The 13,325-nt window shown below is 39.4% G+C and overlaps 1 protein-coding gene across 1 annotated transcript; it reads left to right on the top strand.

Annotated features, from left to right (window-relative positions):
• Positions 1 to 1,908: 1,908 nt before the first annotated feature.
• On the top strand, positions 1,909 to 9,446 carry LOC148065606 (insulin receptor substrate 1-B). The gene is made up of 3 exons (XM_087807807.1): positions 1,909 to 2,356; positions 5,321 to 8,338; positions 8,920 to 9,446. The coding sequence occupies exons 1-3, from the start codon at positions 2,020 to 2,022 to the stop codon at positions 8,925 to 8,927; spliced, it is 3,363 nt and encodes a 1,120-aa protein (XP_087663933.1). The 5' UTR covers positions 1,909 to 2,019; the 3' UTR covers positions 8,928 to 9,446.
• Positions 9,447 to 13,325: the final 3,879 nt, after the last annotated feature.

Raw genomic sequence — 13,325 nt, forward strand, 5'->3', positions numbered from 1 at the left:
GAAGATGGAGGAACACGGACCCACCAGCCTGGTCCACCTGGATCTGATGACCTCAAGAAAAGAAACCGTGTCCGTGGAATGTTTTGAGCAGCTGATGCAACATGTTATCAAGGTGTCAATCAACCTTCTGGATGACTTGAGTGACAGCTGATGGTCTGAGGTTCTGAACATCTTCTGTTTCCTGATGTGAAGATGTTATGACTGCAGAAGATGAAACACACGCTTGACGTGTGAAGCTCAACATTCTTTATTAACACAGATCTAGTTGACAAATAACAAATTTAACAAATCCTATAATCATGTTTATTATGTTATTATGTTTATTATGTTATTATAATCATGTTTATTATATTATTATGTTTATTATGTTATTATAATCATGTTTATTATATTATTATGTTTATTATGTTATTATAATCATGTTATTATGTTATTATTTTATTATAATCATGTTTAATATGTTATTATTTTATTATGTTTATTACGTTTATTATGTTATTATAATCATGTTTATTATGTTATTATAATCATGTTTATTATGTGGTTATTTTATTATAATCATCTTTATTATGTTATTATAATCATGTTTATTATGTTGTTATTTTATTATAATCATCTTTATTATGTTATTATAATCATGTTTATTATGTTGTTATTTTATTATAATCATGTTTATTATGTTATTATAATCATGTTTATTATGTTATTATAATCATGTTTATTATGTTATTATAATCATGTTTATTATGTTGTTATTTTATTATAATCATCTTTATTATGTTATTATAATCATGTTTATTATGTTGTTATTTTATTATAATCATGTTATTATAATCATGTTTATTATGTTATTATAATCATGTTTATTATGTTTTTATAATCATGTTTATTATGTTGTTATTTTATTATAATCATGTTTATTATGTTATTATAATCATGTTTATTATGTTGTTATTTTATTATAATCATGTTATTATGTTATTATAATCATGTTATTATGTTATTATGTTATTATAATCATGTTTATTATGTTATTATAATCATGTTATTATGTTATTAAGTTATTATAATAATGTTTATTATATGTATTATGTTATTATAATAATGTGTATTATATTTATTATGTTATTATAATAATGTTTATTATATTTATTATGTTATTATAATCACGTTTATTATGTTTATTACGTTATAATGTCATTACAATCGTGTTTATTGTGTTTATTATGTCATTATAATCGTGTTATCACCACCATCAATCAAGACTGTTCTCCCATCATGCATTGCTGCTTGACCGCGCAAACCTTTGATGTTCAACCTTGAAAAACAAATGTTCAAATCACGAGTTGATCAAATGAATCAATGATTGACAGTTGATTCAACCATCGTGGCGTGTGAGCGACACCTGCTGGTTCTCTCGTGTCATCACTTCAAACGTTACAGAAAATACTCTTCAATCAACCACGTGATCATGTTTATCCGAGACGTTCTTCTTCTTCTTCTCCTTCTTCTTCTCCTTTATCTTCTGTTTTTCTGACGCGTCCAGATCAGACTGTCAAAGGACCGCAGGAGACCGGAAGCGAGAGAGACGAGACTGTCAGATTAAGAGTGTGAGGCTCGATAGACTATGGTGTGTGTTTAACACGGTCTCGTTCACAACGTTCCGTCGACATTTCGGGATTTTAAAAAAACACACGTTCACGCGTTCACGCGTTCACACGTTATCGTTCACACGTTATCGTTCACACGTTATCGTTCACACGTTCTGCGGACGCGCGTGGACGCACAGGCTTGAAGCCGCACTTTTATTTTGGAAGGCGCTCACCGGACGTGCTGCTGGAGCACGAGCGCTTGACAGGTGTCGGCTGGAGGAGACGGTCCTGAAGGTTCTGCATCGTGTTTGGAGAATCTGGCCTGGACCGCCGGGAGAACGTGATCCGGGTCATGCTGGTGTGCGGTCCTGGGCGCGGGTCGCGGGGGGTCTGGATGGAGGACTAGCTGAGAGCCAGACTCGTGGTCATGGAGAACCTCCAGGACCCTGAGGACGTGCACAAGAGCGGGTACCTGCGCAAACACAAGTCCATGCACCGGCGCTTCTTCGTGCTGCGGGCCGCCTCGGATCTGGGTCCAGCCCGCCTCGAGTACTACGAGAACGAGAAGAAATACCGCAGCAAGTCTCCGGTTCCGAAGAAGGTCCTGAACCTGGACTCGTGCTTCAACATCAACAAGCGCGCGGACTCGCGGAACAAGCACCTGATCGTGCTCTACACCCGCAGCGAGAGCTTCAGCATCGCCGCCGACAGCGAGGGCGTCCAGAACCAGTGGTACCAGGCCCTGCTGGACCTGCAGACTCACTGTAAGACTCGAGGCCTGAGCGTCGACGGTTCGCTGTTTGTCACGTGACTCTCGTGATGATGGAGATCATGTTGGAACCACTGCGACACTGAGCAGCTGCAGTGGAGCAACATCTTCATCATCATTTTCATCATCATCATCTTCATCATCATCATCATCATCATCATCATCATCATCATCATCATCATCATCTTCATCATCATCATCATCATCATCTTCATCTTCATCTTCATCATCATCATCATCATCATCTTCATCATCATCATCATCATCATCATCATCATCTTCATCATCATCATCATCTTCATCATCATCTTCTTCATCATCATCATCATCATCATCTTCATCATCATCATCATCATCATCATCTTCATCATCATCATCATCATCTTCATCATCATCATCATCTTCATCATCATCATCTTCATCATCATCATCATCATCATCATCTTCATCATCATCATCATCATCTTCATCATCATCATCATCTTCATCATCATCATCTTCATCATCATCATCATCATCATCATCATCATCATCATCTTCATCATCATCATCATCATCTTCATCTTCATCTTCATCATCATCATCATCATCATCATCATCATCTTCATCATCATCATCATCATCATCATCATCATCTTCATCATCATCATCATCTTCATCATCATCTTCTTCATCATCATCATCATCTTCATCATCATCATCATCATCTTCATCATCATCTTCATCTTCATCATCTTCATCATCATTTTCATCATCATCATCATCATCATCATCATTTTCATCTTCATCATCATCATCTTCATCATCATCTTCATCATCATCATCATTATCTTCATCATCATCATCTTCATCATCATCTTCATCATCATCATCTTCATCATCATCATCATCATCATCATTTTCATCTTCATTTTCATCTTCATCATCATCATCTTCATCATCATCTTCATCTTCATCATCATCATCATTATCTTCATCATCATCATCTTCATCATCATCTTCTTCATCATCTTCATCATCATCATCATCATCATCATCATCTTCATCATCATCATCATCATCATCTTCCTCATCATCATCATCATCATCATCATCATCTTCATCATCATCATCATCATCATCTTCCTCATCATCATCATCATCTTCATCATCATCTTCATCATCATCTTCTTCATCATCATCATCATCTTCATCATCATCTTCATCATCATCTTCTTCATCATCATCATTTTCATCATCATCATCTTCATCATCATCATTTTCATCATCATCATCATTTTCATCATCTTCATCATCATCATCATCATTTTCATCATCTTCATCATCATCATCATCATCATCATTTTCATCATCATCATCTACATCATCATCATCATCATTTTCATCTTCATCATCATCATCTTCATCATCATCATCATCATCATTATTTTCATCATCATCATCATCTTCATCATCATCTTCATCACCATCATCATCATCATTTTCATCATCTTCATCATAATCATTATCATCTTCATCATAATCATCATCATCTTCATCATCATCATCATCATCATTATTTTCATCATCATCATCATCTTCATCATCATCTTCATCACCATCATCATCATCATTTTCATCATCTTCATCATAATCATTATCATCTTCATCATAATCATTATCATCTTCATCATCTTCATCATCATCATTTTCATCATCTTCATCATAATCATTATCATCTTCATCATCTTCATCATCATCATTTTCATCATCTTCATCACCATCATCATCATCATTTTCATCATCATCATCATTTTCATCATCTTCATCATAATCATTATCATCTTCATCATCATCATCATCATCATCATCATTTTCATCATCATAATCATTATCATCATCATCATCATCATTTTCATCATCATCATCATAATCATTATCATCTTCATCATCATTTTCATCATCTTCATCACCATCATCATAATTTTCATCATCTTCATCATAATCATTATCATCATCTTCATCATCTTCATCATAATCATTATCATCTTCATCATCTTCATCATCATCATTTTCATCATCTTCATCATAATCATTATTATCTTCATCATCTTCATCATCATCATTTTCATCATCTTCATCATAATCATTATCATCTTCATCATCTTCATCATCATCATTTTCATCATCTTCATCACCATCATCATCATCATTTTCATCATCATCATCATTTTCATCATCTTCATCATAATCATTATCATCTTCATCATCTTCATCATCATCATCATCATCATTTTCATCATCATAATCATTATCATCATCATCATCATCATTTTCATCATCATCATCATAATCATTATCATCTTCATCATCATTTTCATCATCTTCATCACCATCATCATCATTTTCATCATCTTCATCATAATCATTATCATCATCTTCATCACCATCATCATCATCATAATCATTATCATCTTCATCATCTTCATTATCATCTTCATCATAATCATTTTCATCATCATCACCTTAATCTTCATCATCATCATTATCATCTTCATCATCATCAACATCATCTCCATCTCCATCTTCATCATCATCATCATCATCGTTATCATCATCATCATCATTGTTATCATCTTCATCATCATCATTTTCATCATCATCATCTTTATCATCTTCATCATCATCATCATCATCATCATCATCTTCATCATCATCATTATCATAATCTTCATCATCAACTTCATCATCATCATCATCAGCATCATCTTCATCATTATCTTCATCATCATCATCATCATCAGCATCATCTTCATCATTATCTTCATCATCATCTTCATCTTCATCATCATCATCGTTATCATCTTCATCTTTCAAGCAAACATTTCTTCAGAACCTATTGATTTTCCACAGATTCCTCCGCAAATGAAAGCATTTTTATTGTGTTGTAATTCATGTCTGTTGTGTGTGTCACTCAAAGGTCGAACCCCAGAAGACTACGGCAGCAGTGGAGAGTGTAGCTCTCCGTCTCCCATACCAACATTCAAGGAAGTGTGGCAGGTTAAAGTCTGGCCAAAAGGTCTTGGACATGCCAGGAACTTGGTGGGCATCTACCGACTGTGCCTCACCGACAAGACCGTCAACTTCCTGAAGCTGAACTCTGACGTGGCCTCGGTCGTCCTGCAGCTGATGAATGTTCGCAGGTGTGGCCACTCTGAGAACTTCTTCTTTATCGAGGTGGGTCGCTCAGCAATAACAGGCCCCGGAGAGTTCTGGATGCAGGTGGACGACTCTGTGGTGGCTCAGAACATGCACGAGACCCTGCTAGAAGCCATGAAGGCTCTGAGTGAGGAGTTCCGCCAGCGCAGTAAGTCACAGTCTGTTGGAACTTCCTGCGGCGGAGGCACAGCCTCGAACCCTATTAGCGTCCCAAGCCGCCGTCACCACCCGAATTTGCCTCCGAGCCAGGTGGGGTTCTCTAGACGTGCTCGGACGGAGACGCCAGGAACAGGGGGTAGCAGTACCAGTACTTCACCTACTTCGCGCCATGGATTCCCAAGGGCACGAACCGCCAGCATCGGGGCAAGGTCTGAGGAAAGCAGCACAAGTGCCAGAGGAACATGGGCCAGCTCCAGCCCAAGTCTTAATGGTTCCTGTTCAACTACGCCAACTCTAAGGCCAAAGCCCACAAGGGCCCCAACACCTGCCAAAATAACACTCAGCCTTGCACGATATACACCGAACCCTGCTCCTTCTCCAGCACCAAGTCTCTCCTCTAGCTCTGGTCATGGTTCAGAGTGTGGCCTGGTGGGGGCAGCTGTAGGAGGCATGACCATTTGCTCCTACCCACGTGTTTCTCAAAGAGTATCTGTCTCTGGTTCACCAAGTGATTACGGTTCCTCAGATGAATATGGCTCCAGTCCTGGTGATCACTCCTTGTTAATGCCCAATACAAGTGGGCAGCATGGACATGGGGAAGGTTCCTCCAGCTACATTGTCATGGGACATCGTGAAGGACTACTCAGTTCCCATCATCGCTCCAAAGGACGCCGTATTCTACGACGCTCGTCTAGTCGAGAAACTGAAGTTGAGCGCAGACTTTTAAGCAAGAGGGCATCCTTGCCTTTGGCTGACCACGAACGCCTCACCCCACATAGAAAAGATGACGAGGACGAGGATGATGAAGAATATGCCATTATGACGCAAGGTGCTAACAGAGAGCAAGGTGATTCACATCATGGCCGAGGGGGGGCAGTAGGGGGCAGTAGGAAAAGAGCTGATAAAAGCAGAAGGGCCGCAGCGTTGGACACTGGTTATATGTCGATGCTCCCTGGAGTGACATCACCTCCTGATTCAATCTCTCTGTCCATGGCTAGCGCAGCTGCCAAAGCTGAGGCAGATGACGAGTACATGGCCATGACCCCAAACAACAGTGTGTCGCCCCCTCGCCACATACACCAGCCCAGCTCTGAGGGCTACATGGTCATGTCCCCCAACAGTAGCAGCTCTACAGACTTGCAAGGGATAGGCATTTGGGACAACAGGGCTGGACTAGAGAACCAAGTTGCCAGTGACTATATGAACATCTCACCTGCGAGCAGCCGCTCAGCTTGCAGCACACCCCCTTCTCACCTGGAACAGCACCAACTGCAACCAAAAATGTTTAACTCCTACTTTTCGCTGCCTCGAGCGTATCAGCACACACTCTACACTCGCTTCGAAGAGGATTTGAACAAAGCTGGAGGTAACATCAGTGGTGGAGCTGGAAGGGGAGGGTCAGCAGGATATACCAAAAGGAATAAGACCACAGAGGGCCCTACAGGGGGCTGCCAACTCTCCATGTCTTCATCTTCGTTCTCCTCCAGCTCAGCCAGCAGTGAAAGTCTGGAAGATAAATCACTTGCTGCAGGCAGAGGGTTGAGTTTATTCAGACCCGGGGCACACAATGCTGGTTCATGCACGAAAGACAGTCGCCATCAGAAACGAGGTTCAAGTTCAAAAAGTCCAAAACAACAGAGGAAGGGCCGTCCCCTGAGCATCTCGTTAGACATCACGAAAGCTAACACCCTCCCCAGGGCAAAAGAAAATCTTCACCCTTTAGGATCTCAGAATGTTGGCGATTATGTCAGTATTGTTTACATGGAAGACAAGTACCATGATGGTCAACATGTGGGGTCCGGACGGGGCCGAACTGTGCTTCATGGCACAATACGACCATTCAACCAGCAACTCCTCAGCTCTGGTAATTCAAATAACCTCCCCAGAAGCTTATCTGCACCTTTATCCGGGTCAGCTGAATATGTCAGCATGGATTTAGGAAAACCATCTACACCGCTCACTCCAGTCCCGTCCACGTTCAATTCACCAGCTGTGGCTCCCAGGACCAGACACGACACGTCCTCTTCATCGGCAACAGAGGGAAGCGTAGGTTATAGATCAAAACGAGAGACGACAACAATGCAGACAGATACTGTAGCTTTATTTACAAATACCCAAATCTCAGATTCCAGCACTTCAGCAAGAACCGCCGTCAACACGGGTCCACCTGGCTTAATGGAGTCTGGCCTGAGCTTTTCACCAGTCAAGTCCTTCAGTTCTCCCAAAAGAGCAGGAGGACTAGTACGAGCAGACCAGCAGACGCGCCGAGGCCATTGTTCAGAGACTTTTAGTTCACCTTGCCACAAACCGTCCTCTTCCTTGCACTATCCAGAGGGCAGCCAAGCAACAAGCCATTGCCACGGTCTGGACCGCTCCTCGTGGGAAGGCGGACCGGCGGCTTGTCGGTCCGTCACGCCTCCTCCACAAGCCTCAACCACATCAGCTGAACAAGGCCTTAACTACATCGACCTGGACCTGGCGGTGAAGGAGAGCGCAGGAGTCGAGCACGCCTACACCGAGGGAGGAGGCGCGGTGGGATCCAGCATCAACACCTACGCCAGTATTGACTTCTACAAGTCCGAAGAACTCAGAGCACACCAGGTCAGAAAGGATGAGCAAGGTGAGCACTGATGCAAACACAAACTACTGTCAAAAGGTTGAAACTTGTAGAGACACTTAGAATAAACACATGTTTTGTTGTAGCAGCTTCTGCTCTGTAGTCACTGCAGAAGCTGCTACATTTGCTGGATCACCTGGAACGACTCGTTTGCATGTGTCTGGAGTGATAGAGGCAGGAATGTGTTGTTTATCTGAGAGACACGTCTTGTAATGAACCTTCACTTACACCTCATTTTTTCATCATATTCCTAAGACAGAAGGAAAGGACCATGAAGGACATTAGGTACATCTGCCTTCATGTTGAGCAACAGGTTTGCAGGTGGTCATAATGTTTTCTAAATAATCACCGTTGTCAGAGTCACTGGTGTGTAGATTTGTGTGTAGATTGTTGTTTAGGATGCTGTGTAAACAAATTAGGACACACGACACCTTACTTTGCTTCTGATTGGTTGATACTGAGGCTAGACTGACATGATTATCACGAAGAAGATAAGATAAGATAAGAGTAGAAATGAAGTGTCGGTCAAAGACTGATCCCTGAAGGAGTTTTACTGGAACTAAGAGCTTCTTGGTGTCTTGCAGATTGTTGATCCTCGTCACAGGATCACCTGCGAGAGTCACTTCTGACGAACTCGTGCCAAACACACAACAGGGTAAGAGAAAGTGTCGATGGACGACTTCAAGTCGGTCGCGACTCGTCGGACTTTCAGGGAATCACTCGACGATTCAATGGTGCAACATGTTTTCCATTCAAAGACACATCCTCCCGACGATGTTTCAACACTTGCCGAACAATCTGTCGACTTGACACGTCATCCTGCCATGAAAACAACTTGTTTTAGATAAAAAGAGGTTTTAATTTTTACACTTTTAGCTTCATTTTCATCCCGAGTGAGAAGTTAGGAAGCGTTGGACGTGAAAACAGTCAAGTAGCAAAAATGTTTTGATTCACATTTTTTCTAAAGGAAAGTCGAGGAAAAATAAATCAACAATAAAAAGGACAAATATATAACAATCTGTAAATCTTTTATGTATTATATCGTGTCGTTATAAATAATCATCTTCAAAAAACATGAAATCTTTAAATATCAACTGAGAAAAGATGTTCAAAGAAAGTGAAACAAAGAACAAGTTCTCGTCGTAAAGAAATAACAAATAAATTGTTTTCAAGAAACAATAAATTGATTTTCCTTTTTTTTGGTCAAACAATATATGTGTAGAAATGTTTGTTTCAAATGAACAACGAAACAATACAAACATTCAAATGGTTCTGTTGAAAATGTAAAGAATATTCTTCAAATAAATGACAAAACTGTGACATAAATGAAGATCAAAGTCACGTGATTTATGTTCAATATGTCAAATATGTCATAGATTCTTTGGCAAGTGTTGACTCGATGCTTGTAAAAACTTATTTACTGGAACATGCGTCGACATCTTTGAACATTTGATGAACAGATGCTTGATAGAATATTTACTCTTTTATAAAGTGCCTCTTTTCTGATTGTAGCTGTTTCTACCGGTGGTTCAAAGGGTTGTGAATATAAAACTCTTTCATTGTGACATTGTTGAGCAGAAGATGCTAAATTGTTGTCATCAACTGCCTTATTGTGTTTGTGAAAAAATCCAGAATAAGGGGCTTTTATTTTGAAGGTGCATTTTAATTTTTAATCTCCAGCAGAAAAACAAAAAAGGGCCTTTTTTGAAATTCTTGGCGTCATTTCGTGATGTTTTCAAATGTGTCTGTGAAGGTCATGAGCCGCACGTTTGTTCGAATGTTTTCATCTGACATTGGCAAGAAGTCGGAATCACACCAGCAACCTCTGCTTTATGTCTAGTTTAGGTAAGGTAGAATTTATTGAATTTATTTATTATTTATTTAATTTAGTTTCATGAACGGTGTCCGTGGCTCCGCCTACACATGGATTCAAACTCTGACCTTCAGTCGACTGTCATGGACGCTGTAACTTGAGTAGCATTAGCATCATTCGTTCACTTAAGGAGCACTTGAACCCACCACAGCTCCAGCATCATTAGCATCATAAACATCAATAGCATCATTAGCATCTATTCCATCTTTAGCATCATTCATTTACTCAAGGGACAGTTATACCCAATAATCAATATTCAGCAGCATTAGCATCATTAGCTTCCACAGAATCATTATATTGTTAGCATTTCTTGCATTTTTTTTTTTTTTTAGAATCCCTTATTTGTCCCGCGAGGGGAAATTTGGTAGTGCTTTTTGACAGCCATTCACACATACTGATGGGAGTAGGCTGCACACCTGCGCCAAGACTACCATCAGGAAGGTAAAGTGTCTTCAGGGACACAACGACACAAGCTTGTCTGGAGCTGGGATTGAACCTGCAACCTTTTGGACTGCAGGCAACCACTCTAGCATCTGAGCTATGACGCCCCCTATTATTATTATTATTATTATTATTATTATTATTATTATTATTATTATTATTATTATTATTATTATTATTATTATTATTATTATTATTATTATTATTATTATTATTATTATTATTATTATTATTAGCATCATTAGTATCAATAGTATCATTAGCACCATTAATGTGTTTTGCAAGATTAGCATCAATAACATCATTAGCATTAAAAGAGTCAATAGCATAAAAGTATCATTAATATCAAAAGAGTCAATAGCATAAAAAACATCAATAGCATCATTAGCATCAAAAGAGTCAATAGTATAAAAAGCATCATTAGCATTATTAGCATCAAAAGAGTCAATAGCATAAAAAGCATCATTAGCATCAAAAGAGTAAATAGCATAAAGCGCATCATTAGCATCCAAAGAGTCATAAGCATCAATATCATCATTAGCATCAAAAGAGTCAATAGCATAAAGCACATGATTAGCATCATTGGCATCAAAAGAGTCAATAGCATAAAGCACATTATTAGCATCAATAGCATCATTAGCATCAAAAGAGTCAATAGCATAAAAACATCAATAACATCATTAGCATCAAAAGAGTCAATAGCATAAAAAACATCATTAGCATCAATAGCATCATTAGCATCAAAAGAGTCAATAGTATAAAAAGCATCATTAGCATCAATAGCATCATTAGCATCAAAAGAGTCAATAGCATAAAAGCATCATTAGTATCAAAAGAGTCAATAGCATAAAAACATCAATAACATCATTAGCATCAAAAGAGTCAATAGTATAAAAAGCATCATTAGCATCAATAGCATCATTAGCATCAAAAGAGTCAATAGTATAAAAAGCATCATTAGCATCAATAGCATCAATAGCATCAAAAGAGTCAATAGCATAAAAGCATTGTTAGCATCATCAGTTCAACAAATGTGCTGCTACTGTGTAATATCTTTTATCTGTCAGGGTTACTGGTTTGATTCCAGGCTCTTCAACCGACTGCTGCCCTTGAGCACGACACGTACGAGTCACTGGACCAGCAGCTCTGACATCAACTTGTAACTCATGTGTCCTTGAAACATGCTTCGAGGCTGAGTGAGAAGAACATCTAAACCTGTGTCATGTGTTCATCTCAAGTGTGTCATGTGTTCATCTCAAGTGTGTCATGTGTTCATCTCAACCTGTGTCATGTGTTCATCTCAACCTGTGTCATGTGTTCATCTCAACCTGTGTCATGTGTTCATCTCAAGTGTGTCATGTGTTCATCACAACCTGTGTCATGTGTTCATCTCAAGTGTGTCATGTGTTCATCTCAACCTGTGTCATGTGTTCATCTCAACCTGTGTCATGTGTTCATCTCAAGTGTGTCATGTGTTCATCTCAAGTGTGTCATGTGTTCATCTCAAGTGTGTCATGTGTTCATCTCAACCTGTGTCATGTGTTCATCTCAACCTGTGTCATGTGTTCATCTCAACCTGTGTCATGTGTTCATCTCAAGTGTGTCATGTGTTCATCTCAAGTGTGTCATGTGTTCATCTCAACCTGTGTCATGTGTTCATCTCAACCTGTGTCATGTGTTCATCTCAACCTGTGTCATGTGTTCATCTCAACCTGTGTCATGTGTTCATCTCAACCTGTGTCATGTGTTCATCTCAACCTGTGTCATGTGTTCATCTCAAGTGTGTCATGTGTTCATCTCAACCTGTGTCATGTGTTCATCTCAACCTGTGTCATGTGTTCATCTCAATTGTGTCATGTGTTCATCTCAAGTGTGTCATGTGTTCATCTCAACCTGTGTCATGTGTTCATCTCAAGTGTGTCATGTGTTCATCTCAAGTGTGTCATGTGTTCATCTCAACCTGTGTCATGTGTTCATCTCAACCTGTGTCATGTGTTCATCTCAAGTGTGTCATGTGTTCATCTCAAGTGTGTCATGTGTTCATCTCAAGTGTGTCATGTGTTCATCTCAAGTGTGTCATGTGTTCATCTCAACCTGTGTCATGTGTTCATCTCAACCTGTGTCATGTGTTCATCTCAACCTGTGTCATGTGTTCATCTCAAGTGTGTCATGTGTTCATCTCAAGTGTGTCATGTGTTCATCTCAAGTGTGTCATGTGTTCATCTCAAGTGTGTCATGTGTTCATCTCAAGTGTGTCATGTGTTCATCTAAACCTGTGTCATGTGTTCATCTCAAGTGTGTCATGTGTTAATCTAAACCTGTGTCATGTGTTCATCTCAAGTGTGTCATGTGTTTATCAAGTGTGTCATGTGTTCATCAAGTGTGTCAAGTGTTCATCTCAAGTGTATCATGTGTTCATCAAGTGTGTCATGTGTTCATCAAGTGTGTCATGTGTTCATCTCAAGTGTATCATGTGTTCATCAAGTGTGTCATGTGTTCATCAAGTGTGTCATGTGTTCATCAAGTGTGTCATGTGTTCATCTCAGGTGTATCATGTGTTCATCAAGTGTGTCATGTGTTCATCAAGTGTGTCATGTGTTCATCTCAAGTGTGTCATGTGTTCATCAAGTGTGTCATGTGTTCATCTCAAGTGTATCATGTGTTCATCAAGTGTGT

The sequence above is a fragment of the Callionymus lyra genome, chromosome 14 (assembly GCF_982586985.1).
Source record: "Callionymus lyra chromosome 14, fCalLyr1.hap1.1, whole genome shotgun sequence".
In the NCBI taxonomy this organism is placed as follows: domain Eukaryota; kingdom Metazoa; phylum Chordata; class Actinopteri; order Syngnathiformes; family Callionymidae; genus Callionymus; species Callionymus lyra.